We start from the raw sequence: 12223 nt of genomic DNA, 5'->3' as shown, positions 1-12223 counted from the left end.
TACAGAATTATTTGAGGGTTGCCCTACAAGAGGTGGATAATGGATGTACTGGCAAGACACTAATCGTTAGGCCTTACACCACAACAGAAGACGTTTGTCAAATGTGTGCCCAGCGGTTTCATGTAAAGGACCCTGAAAATTATGGCCTCTTCCTTTACATTGATGAAACTTGGCAGCAGCTCAGCGAAGACACATACCCACAAAAAATCAAAGCTGAACTTCACAGTCGACCAAACCTCCAAGTCTTTCATTTTGTATACAAACGCATCAATACTGACCCTCAGGGGCTCATCAACTATAATGATGACGATGAGAGCGATGAAGATGCAGATTTCTGAAAGCCATCACTGCTTTAGAATGGCTGGTTTTGCACTCAGAATGGCAGCCCGTTAGGGTAATTGCAATCAAGGGCAGAATATTGATTTGTTGGGCATTCTGTGTACTCTTCTACAACTGTAAAAATGTTGGAAGTCAGGACCTGGAGGAGTACTGACTGTGTGTCAGTGAGCTTTCCTTGCTCCCCACAATATCACTTTGAGCTGTGGACATGCGAAGAAAGATGCAATCCTCTACTTAGAGGTCATTGTATTTAGGCATCTGTGGTTGGCATTTGTACATGGTAAAGCCAAATGGAGAGTAACGGTGTAAAGGACCACAAAATCTTCCCTACATCTTTTTTTATTTTATCAAACGGGTTGTTTTTGTTGTTCACAGTTAAGTGTATGGGAAATACAAGTATTTGTCAGCACTGAAATTTCTATCAAAAACACATATTGTAAGCCTTATCATACTTGTACATTTCGGAAGTTGTGAGTTAGGCATGAAATTCACCTTTTTTATAATGTATATATCATGTACTTTTATAATTTACGTTAAAAAAAGCAGCTATTTTGTTGTGGGTCATAAGGTAACCTGAATATTTGTGGTGTTTAGGTTTTGGTATAATGGAGTTTAAAATCCAATAAATTTGGTGTTATCACTAGACAAAATTAGTTGACATGGGTTCTATCTGATTCAGATGTTTGTGTCTTAACACTTGGGAAAACCTGTATAATTGTAGGTTAGTTACCTTTATAAACACAAATATAAAATATAACACTTCTTGATTGACTTTTCCCAATACCTATCATGATCCAGCATTAATTTAATATTGCTTCAGTGGAATGACTGAGGGTCTTTTCACACCTGTGCACACGTTCCTATACATATAACACAATATATATGTGTATGGCCAGCCCAACACACAGACACACACTGAATACTTATATATTTAAATGCTGATTGGGTCATGGAGCATTATTTAATATCCCCAAAACAAAAATGATGCCACTTGACATGCTACTTTACTGTGTTGAGAAAAAGATGCCCTTTTACCAACCAGCATTAGGCTCACTCCCCTGTTAAATTTTGCAGTTGTTCAGAACAAAATTCCTGTATTGCTGTTCTGAACTCTACAAGGCAGGCACTATTGTATGGATAGGTGTTTAACACATATACCATTACTCTTGCACTTGACTTTGAAATTGTTTAGCAATGGTAAAACATCTTCACTACTTCCTCTTTCAGAGGCTGACAACTGATTGCAATGCTCGAGTTCAAAATCCAAACTTGAGATATCAGACATATATTATTGTATTAGAATATTATTCCTCCTTGTTCAGTCCTTGCTCGGTGGGATTGTGATTCCATTTGTTCATACAAAGCCTGTATTAGGAATATGTAAATAACACAATACACAACATATGTATGTATCATATAAGGATTACAAAGAAAGGGCCTGGGAAACATTATTTTGTGATCCCTAGTGTCATTATGACATTGCTATGGGCCCCTGAGGGAGAACGTTCTTTACAGACTGTCTCTGCACATTTGGCAACTATAAGAATTCAGTGTTCACATTGAGGTTTGAGTCTGTGGGGGTCGCATGCCTTTGATCTAGCTGACAGTGACTGCCCAGGCAGTTGGCATTAGTGTAAGTCTGCCATGCCAGCAAGGTAAAACTGCCTAGAAAAGATATTAAAGACTAATTTCACAGCAGACTAATATTTCATGTTGATGTGGTTGCTGGGGACCTTGATTTCTCCATTTTATCCTAATAGGCTCTGCAATCATTAGCATTAAAAGGAAACTATAGTATAATATAGTTCATGACATTGTCAGCTATTATGTAATGTTTACCCATCATTTTTATGTGGTTTACGTATTATTACATGTTTACTGTGCAAAGTTTTAGGTTTTTATTTTCTATAGCAATATCCGGATCTTTCCTCTAGAAAGATAATAGAGAGTATATACAGCACCACATAAAATGAACTTTGTAAATAAAGCACAAACCACATCAAGGATTTCTTTGAGCAGGCTGATCAATTTGTTCTGTCAGTGAGGAGCAGCTAAGATTCTACACTCATTGTACATTACTACTAAACAGGAGATACAGTCTGGATATGTGGTGTCCAGATATAACTGTAGGACCTTAGAAGCAGAATAAACAGGTTCCCTTTGTTGAATGGCATGTTTGTGCCCATTTTACTCTGCACCATGTGTTTTAATTTGCATTTATTCTATTATAGAGAGTGCTGCCACCATATGCAAATCATATCAGAAAACACATTTTTAATGGTAGCACACATTTTTGGATTATTGTTGTTGAAGTGCATGTCCAGACATTTTTAAGTTTTGGATTGAGTGGGGAACTTTTAGAACTTTTTTATGGGCTTTGATGGATACATTTCCAGGTGACAACAGCTTTACAGAATGGTAAGGGAGAGAACATCTCACACAGCAACACATACCAAAATGATTTTTTTTTTTTTTTATAGGGCAATAGAACCCCTGTCATGCTTTTTAATGCTGCCTGACTCTCTGTTCCCATACTGTCACCCTGTCGAATATAACAGAGAAAATCTCACTTGTGGAACCCTGGATAGCAAAAGAAACAAAGCTTCTAACACTTCCTCAATCAATCTAATTAAAAAAAGAACATTTTTAGATGGACATTCATTTTCAGTTGATTTATTCACAAATTTGTCTGATTCTATAGTTTCCCTTTAATTTGGGAGCTCTGATGTCATCCTATCATGTATATGGAAATGCATTCCATACTATCTACTGTAAAATGATATGTTCTGTACTTATTCATATCAAATCATGTAAATACTTCAAATATGCTTCTTAGGGACAACTTGTAACATCTGTGCAGAATACGATTCTTTATATTTCAGCTTTTGGTTTATAAAACACACTACTTAAATATGCCAAAATGTTACCTTTCGATGTCTAAGTATCTATGAAGTTGCTGGATATTTCCCATTTTCCAGCTCTTGTTTGACAAGCCTGTTTGATGCAGTGCATCACAGCAATCTATATATATTATTTAAACGTCAGAAAACAAATAACAAAAAAAATGACTAGTTTTTCATTTTAGATACATGCATAGAGTTCTATGGCAGTTTCAGGCAAACTGTATGGATTTCATATTATTTTATCTATAGGTCAGTAATATGCATGTGACTTAACATTTAATATATAAAGAATATCTCTTGCTGGCTCTAGAGTATCCCATCTATATGTTGTAGTAGACTTTGTATTTTTACTTTATGTAACGCAAATTGTCATTGGCAATTTCTGCTTTACGAGATTGTTTGATACGTATTTTTATAATGTTTTTAGCGGGTTGATCATGTATGTGTTTTTGTGTCTTTGCTGTCAAAAGGAGTCTGTTACATGCTGTGTTTGCCTTTTGCAGGAAAGACAGAAGTAAAATTAAGGTGTAATGTGCAAGTGAAGGACGATGATAAAACAAAGAACTGTGCATGTGTTGCTCTGTTACGCTTTTGTTACTACTGCATACCTGAAACATTGGAGGTGATTTACCTAAATTTTTCTCAAATAGTTGGCGAATTATCACTTAGCAAGGGATATTTCACTTAGCTTAGTAAATAAGGTGAAGCTCTGCACACTTCAACTGTCCATACAGATTTCCTTTGGTATCCTTTACAAAGTACAGTTTTACCACATTCACTTAGCTAAACAAATATCTCTTGCAGAGTGATAATTCACTTTCATAAGTGAACAGCCTAATGCCTTTATTAAATCATTAAATTAGAATATAGAAGTATATATGCTATATGGGCAATTTAATGGGCGCACTCACTGTGTAATGCAGAAGGGAGCAGACGCTTCTTTTGATGTTGCGTCATTTTTACATACTTAACACTAAAATTTCAGACACTGAAATTTTCAATCTATCCAGGAGATGTATGGCTTGTTGACGAGCAGATCTGCAGAATGATTTGCATATTACAATTTGGTTTTGTGTATACTTGGTTAACTTGAGTATAATAAAAAACAAAACTTAAGATGGGTTACTACAATGCCCAGTAAAAGCAGAATATGTGTGCGGTATGAATTGCTCCCCAATGTATATACAGTGAAACCTAATTCACCTGTACTATGATTCACCACAGTGCAGATGTGAATGGTGAACAACCTACACTGCATTGTTAGGAATTTTACATGTTTTTCACTTTGAACCATGTTGAGAGTCCAATCGGGATGAGCACAACGTACCTTGTGTTTAACACAAGATACTATTCACATGATGAAGTGGGATTACTATTGTAAAATACAGCAATTTGTCTGTTGTAAGAAAATGCAGGAAATGTATCCTACTGTGCAGCAAAATCTATTATTGTATTTATTAATTTGTAATAAAAGTGAAAAAAAACAACTGCAGGTATAATATGCAAGCACCTGGTGTCCTAAGGAGCCTTCACTTCATACCTGCAGTATTGTTTTATTTTAAATTAAAAAGGTATCTTCAAGTAAAAGAAGACATAGACTGTCTTATTACATACATTTGAAGTTTTCTTGACACCACAAACCATTATTGTGAGAGCACAGCCCATCACTATTTTGCAAGTTTATGAGTTTGAAGGCCCCTAGTAAAAATAATATCATTCCTATCACTCCATGGCTAGTTCTTAGGATTCAGTTTACTTAGCGTTTAATAAACCCACAGAATTTGTACTGCTGACTTCAACAAATGTACTCACATTTCATTCAAACATTATTACTGGTCAAAAGTGCTGAGGACAGAAATCCCGAGCCTGTCTCGTACAGTGTTATTAAGTGCTGGCCTTGTATATTACACTGATGTCTTCACTTTATATACTTATGTTAACTATGACTTGGAAATGTGGATTTATTGTACTTAATCAGTAATTAATATTACTAACAGACCCTGTTCCTTATCGTACCCATGTATTCACAATTATGTGTCTTTGGTTAATGTTGACCCTGAACTAATGCTAATTCATGGGTGTGTTGAGAAAGAGATTCATTTAAATATGTATTTAGAATAGATGTAAACCCAGTAATGGAGTTTTATCATTTTAATGTAATTTCAATTTTTAAATCTGCAGCCGTCATTAAAATAATCCTGGCATTCAATTCCTTGTTTGGGGTGACAACACTCTGTCCCTGCCCTACATTTGTGCCCCTGCATTGTCACCCTGTTACATAGAAACCTGAATAGACCATGGTGATCCTCATTGTACAAGCAATGGTCCACTGTATAGGAAGTCAAACGGAGCAATAGCTTGCAGCCATTACTGTTGAAAGTTGCTATGGGAAATCAGTGGCATGCAATTTAAGAGTTAAAATACTATTTAGTAATGATTTTACACTCATTTCTATAGCTCACACCATTTATTCACATCTATGGAAAACAACATATCCATAACTCCATTTTTAGTAATTCATAATGCAGTGCCAAGAGAATTAGAATTGTTAAAGGTTTGTAATCTGTACCTAGATGCAACCACTGCAAGTCCCTCATATATGTTTTGTTGCACCAACACTGAAAAGGATTCTGGGAGAAAAGTCAGACAAGGTCTTTGACAAGAGTAGCAGCAGATAGGAAGGACGTAGAAAGTGACACAATTGTAATATAGGTTTGTAACAGTACTGTATTGGTCTGCTGGCTCAGACATCTCACACAATGTATTGGAAGAGATTGATGGGTTGCTGGAACATACCCTGAATTTTACTAAGATTGTGCAAGATACTTCTATGATTTCATAAAACACTAATTATTTATAGTCATTATCTGGTATGTAGTTTGCTTTTAATATTAAAAGGAAAAAACTGAAAAAAAAGTTTGTGTATTCAGTAATAAAGCAAAGCATAAAGTTATGTTTCAATCTGTATCAGGTGAAAGGTGACTTATGAGATTGGTCAGCTTTGCGTAAAGTAGATGAGCCTTCCTGCGTTTAACTGTACCTTGTGACATTTATGTATTTTGCACATAATAAATTGTATTGTGGTTTTGGTTATGACTTTGGTTACGAGTGTTTATTTCATTTAATTTTTTTTCCTTTTTTATGCATACACCTATATACTATGCATTCCTAAACTATTGTAAACCCTAATTTTGAATTGTATTTATTTTAATACATGAATAAAAGCACTTTGTTCTTTTTGATAGGGGCAAAAAATATCTGTCGATCTTGGCATCTTGATGCTATATTAGTACTAGAGCAGTACGTTGCAGTAACCACACAACAACCTCACAGCTAGTCTGAAAATAGCCTAAATGCTCTTCAGACTTGCAGTTGATTGCAGCATTCTAGTGCGGGCTCAACTGCACTCCCAAATAAATGGCAGCAGCTGGGAACCATTTTATCAAGAGTCTGTGGATGTGGTGAATTGGAGCATGGCTTCTGGAAGCAACAAGTCACATCTGGCATTACCTTAGATGGAGGAAGAACCATACTGCAACTGCACAACAAAGGGGTTGTCAGCAAAATAGTTGAAAAGCAGTAGCTGACAGTTCGTTTTTCAACCAAAAGTCTTCAAACCAGGGATACGACTAATACACAAAAAATAAACGTATACAAATATGTGTATTTTATATAAGTATAAAATATAGCACCACTAGAAACAAAAACACATAAAAAAGCAACATAAGCCCAATGTAAATGTACATAGATAATGCATATAACAATAAAGGTGAATGTGAACCTACTGTATATGTCCACCCAAATAGTAGCAAATTATTGGTGGTGCAAACAACTCTTGTAATTGTATTGGTGGTGCAATTGGAAGCTTCAAAGAAATGTTATTGTGTCTAGGTTACACAGTTCAACATCCAGTGAACATTGAGGCAGTATAGTAGTGCACAAGAGAAAAAACTAATTAGAATAGGTAAATGCTTCCTATTTGTGCTTATTGAGTTTGCTGAACGCATATTACTATTAGTTGGCCAAATATTGGTTGTAGATCCAATGTGCTTCAACCAGAGAGTCTTCCATACCATCTGATCAACTAACTATATTTAATACAATCAGTTTGCTATCTCTCCCCTATATACCTTACCAATGGCTTCCAGAGACCCCATGGCACAAACGATCTTGGAAACACAAGAACTACAAATTAAAGTGGACCCCTTTACTCTACATTCCTCTTTGACCTACACTCCCTTTATTTTATCATTGAATGTAAAGTCTTGGAGCACACATCACTCCAGCACAGCCTTTCTGAACCTATTTAATTCCATAGAACCCCTAAAATAATTTTCAAGTTGTTGGGGAACCCCTACTATAAAAAAAAAAAAAAGAAAAATCCTATTTGCATTGGTTGCAGTGCAGAGAATACCCCCTATACATTAGTGGTCAGTATCCTCCCTTTAATGACAGCTAAAAATGTTCTTGGTTTCATGGATCTGGCTCTGCCAAGTAGTGTTTAACCCAGAATTATCCAGACACCATCTTTTGGGAAGTTTATTAGTCACAGCTCAAGGATCCCCTGTAACCTGGAGGAACTCCAGGGTTCCACAGAACCGTGTTTGGTAAAGCCTGTTCCAAAGTCACGGCTACAACCAGGAGCAGAGTATGTGATGCTAGCATGTGAACACGAAGGCTTCCTAGAAGAAGGGGCAACAGCTTGACTGAAGATGGTGGTGTATGGGTCCTCTTTAATGCATGACAGTATGTTGCAGACATTTCAGAGTTTTTTTAAGGCCTCCACTTAGCTAATCCCCAAACAATATGAAACTTTTTCAATTAGTATGCTGTGATTATTAGTATGCAATATGAGTATGCAGTATTATTATTCAAAATGAACAAATACAATCAGTATGATATTATTAGCGATCCAAATCTTAAAGATTATGCATCATAGATAACCATATCAGAGCATGTTCTTTGAGTGATCTCAGCTTCCCTACCTGAAGTGCAGAAATTCTGGCTTCAAAGACTATTTAATCCTATGCATAACCTATAATCTGTTTATTGAATCTACTAAAGACAACAGTGTAAATAATCTTTTTTAAAAACAGACACTTCACACTTTATAGCAAGCCATGTCCTCTATAGGAGGACTAAAGAGTGATTAGCACTATTTCTTCTTCACTAGACTGAAATTACAGGGGAGGGGAAGTGAATGCAATTACTTAGGTTAGCATATTATTCCACCTATGTTGATAAAAACCTCAGTCCACCTTTTAACCACAACGTCCTGACTACAGTTTTCAGTGCAATGTTCTCTGAACCATTCTACACCCAACAATTGTAAACATCCCTGTCCTTCCAAAACTAAAGAATGATCTTCCTATCTACTGAATTACATTGATAAATTATGCTATACAACTTTTTTAAATCCCCAGCCTCTAAATCGTCAATATTTATTCCTCGTTTCATATTCTGGAAACAAGGTGGCTTTGTCCCTGGATGAAAACCAGAAAAAATCTTATCATATGCCAGATCCTACGGACTCTCTGAGTTGGTTGGCAATTTCTCAAGTGTGCCCTCTAACAAACTGGACTTCAAGCCAAAATAATAGCTTGAAGAACATTTGGTTTGAGTTATGTATAAAAACATTGGATGAATTTGGTTTACTAGTGCATTTGGTGCCCTGCTTTTCTTACTGACCCAACAAGCAGAAAAGAATGTCTCCTGGCACGTCAATATTCTTTTATGCTCAAAAACACGAAGGTTGTGTTCAGTGTTTGCGTCTTTTTACTGGACTGGAAGTTGGCCCATGTGCACCAATATGTACCCAAGAGGTCTCAAACGGCTCTGTCATCCTGTTGCTGCCTTGTGAGCTACCAGAATGTTTGCTGGTGGAGTGAGGATATGCTGAACGTAGTGTTTTCATAGTGTCACTATATATTACAAATTTTTTGAACCTACTTACTATTTAATCTTCAATGCACTCTTGTGACTTTAAAAGTCACTTTAAATTTTTTTCAAATCTGCAGTTTTCATTAAAGTATTATCTGGTGTTACTGCCATTTAGGTCCTTGTCCATACACCGCCTTCTTTAAGGTGACAACATACTCTCCCTGCCTACTAGTTTTTACTTGTTTTGCCACCTTAGTGTTAGTGCTTTCAGAGGCGGCTAAGTGGTCATGCCAAAACCTATTGTATATCAGATTCCACTGTAGGCATCATCATGAAGCCCACTTTTTTCTTGCATTTCGATCATTTGTCGTTTATCGTCCGTGGATCTGCCAGGACAGTCGTTCGGACGATCGGGCGCTGTACACACTTCAGATTCTCGTCCGATATCGGCCCTGAGACAATTATCGGGTGGGAACCATTGAAAGTGTATACGTAGCTTTAGACCGGTACCCCTGGGGCATAGTGCTACAGACAGGGAACAATCTTCCCATACTCCAGTCCACCCAGAGTTACACCCAGAGTTATATCGGGCGAGAATCTGGCGTGTGTACAGTCGGTGTCGTTCATCGTCCGTGGATCCGTCCTGGTGGATCCACGAACGATGAACGACGAGCGATCCTAATGCAAGGGAAGGGGGAGAGCGCGCAGCAGTGTGCCGCTCCATCGTTCTCCCCCTCCCCTCTCCATAGAGCAGAACAGTGCTGTATGTACAGCACCGTTCATGCATCGTGTAGGATCGTGAAGGATCCTTTCCAACGACAAAAATTGCACGTGTGTAACTTGACCCACCTACCCAAAAGCAGACAGGTCCCATTCCTTTCAGAATAGCCATAACGATCCCACCAAGTACTAAGTTGTGGGATTCTCTGTGAACAAAGACTTGCACTAATTGAGAGAAACCAACCATAAGGCCAGGGAGATCTATACAACGTCATGCCTGGTCCTGATGGCACCAGTTCAGATGTGGACACAGAAACAAAACATTTTTGGCCCAAGCACAAATAGACCAAAAGAGGCCACACTGAGATACAAAAAAAGTAGAAAACAATATATTTTTCTAAAAGACAAAATATGACTTGTTTATATACACAGTGCTTTATCATGTGTTAGTTAGGATTTACACCTGGTATCCACTTTAGGACAAAAGGCATTGTGTTTGTGTGTCACACTGTACCATCCTATTGTGGTGATTTAACATGCTTTACTGTGCACATTAATATGCTTTGTGTTCAGGCTTGTAATACACTACAACAGATCCAAAAACAGCTTCCTTTGTTCACAACACATTGTAAAATGTTCTGTAAGTATGTTGTGTTATATTCTGTTGTGAAGTGTGTTGATGGGGCTTTCACAATAAATGGGACCACAACGCATTGTACAGAAAGCAGATCCACTTCCATATGCTGTTGGAACAGGCACTTTTAACCACAAAATGTCAATGAGCGCTTAGTGTGTAAGTATTGTAATTGTTACAGTGACTCTGTTGCTAAAAAAAAAGCAGCTTGTAAAAATCTGAATTATACTTACCACTCTCATTACCTGTGACTCACATCCGCACAGATCTACACCCAGTGGTGGAATAATCAGCATTTGTTTGGCACTGCCATTTACCCATCTAGACATGAGTACTTAACCTACCACCCTGACTCCTGGTGAGTAACCTTTCATTCCCAAGCACTGCCATATGGAAGTGCTTCTTACTTACTTCTGCTTTTTACTTTGTAGGATAGTTTTTTCAAAAACTGACAATTCATTGATTTTTTTTTTTACTGTTGTCTATTTAAAATTTAAAATTACATACATAGTTATATAACTATCACATTAAATTTTTATAGTTTTATTGTATTTGATTGTGTTTTTATTCCTCCAAAACTCCTGCTTCCTAGAGCCAATTTGTTAATGAATAAAATAAAAATAATAATAAAAAAGATTAAATTGATTATCTCTTAGATTGTAAGCTCTTCAGGGCAGGGTCCTCTCCTCCTCATGTGTCAATGTCTGTATTCTTTGTCATTTGCAACCCCTATTTAATGTATTTAATAATGTTTATTAATAATTATATTAATATTAATCCCTTCCAAGGTGAGGTTACTTTTACTTGTTTGCCCCCCTTTGTAAAATAATAATTGTAAAGTTCCATGTCTCTGTATATTGTAATACAGGTCCTTGTTTTCTTACTATTGGCTGCCATCTAGTGACTATAAAACAAAATGACACATTCCAGGGATTTCCCTGTTGAAATTGAGTTCTTTCATCCCCCATAAAACAAACTAATTTAGCAACATAAGCAATATTTATTCCTGCATCTTTTCCTCCCCTTCTCTTCTCTAAGTTGGGTGGTTCTTACTGAAGCAGAAACTGGTACTGGTTTGATGATCGTTCAATAGGGACCAACCACTGCACCCATGCCGAGGAGAGGGGCATAAAAGTAAAGGGGGCTCATAAAGTCTAACGCGTCCCATGAATTTTATTAATTTTAACATTTATTTATTTTATTAATTTAAATTTTATTGTATTCTTTAAAATTTTGCAAGTCTTTAGATTCAAAATCAAAAAGGCCAGTGGGTACTTGACAGCGGTCAACAGTTTACGACGGAAGAGACCTTCATGATGGCCGCGCTGGGAGAGAAGTCATGTGGTCTACAAGGGTATTCCCCGCTCGGTGAGAAGTGACGAGGAGGAGAGGGTTCTGGGCGCAGTGAGAAAAAAGTCAAAAGCCGCGTTCTGAGACACCGCAAATTCAGGAAAGCAGACTTAGTGAACTGTTGTGAATAGTCAAGAAACTAAACAAGTGCTGAAGGAGCATAATACAAAGAAACAGTATTGAGTCTGATCTAGCAAAACAGATTAATTTTGATTATGTATTTCAGAGTTTCACCAGGAAAAAGGTTAAAAAAACACCTTTGTTCAGTAAACAATAAAATCTATTGTTATTATTATAAATATATTACTTTATTATTATATTTATACCTAAACATACTTATCTAAATGTGTCAATGTATTCTATGATTGTTAAAAATAATAATAACATACACACATAC

At 36.7% G+C, this 12223-nt stretch overlaps 1 protein-coding gene and 1 long non-coding RNA gene across 3 annotated transcripts in view; both read left to right on the top strand.

Moving 5' to 3' along the window:
* The window catches only part of RIN2 (Ras and Rab interactor 2), a 109900-nt gene extending 103565 nt beyond the window's left edge, over positions 1-6335 (top strand). For both annotated transcript variants that reach the window (XM_072409410.1, XM_072409412.1), the window contains exon 12: positions 6-6335. In XM_072409410.1, coding sequence (XP_072265511.1) covers positions 6-338 — 333 coding nt within the window. In that variant the 3' untranslated portion in view covers positions 339-6335. The remainder of the gene's footprint in view (positions 1-5) is intronic.
* A 4224-nt stretch (positions 6336-10559) lies between these two features.
* On the top strand, positions 10560-12223 carry LOC140330129 (uncharacterized). The gene is made up of 3 exons (XR_011920634.1): positions 10560-10635; positions 10743-10834; positions 11717-12223. It is a non-coding gene; the product is annotated as an uncharacterized lncRNA (long non-coding RNA).

Source organism: Pyxicephalus adspersus, chromosome 4 (assembly GCF_032062135.1).
Source record: "Pyxicephalus adspersus chromosome 4, UCB_Pads_2.0, whole genome shotgun sequence".
Classification (NCBI taxonomy): domain Eukaryota; kingdom Metazoa; phylum Chordata; class Amphibia; order Anura; family Pyxicephalidae; genus Pyxicephalus; species Pyxicephalus adspersus.
This window is presented reverse-complemented; position numbering and strand designations above follow the sequence as displayed.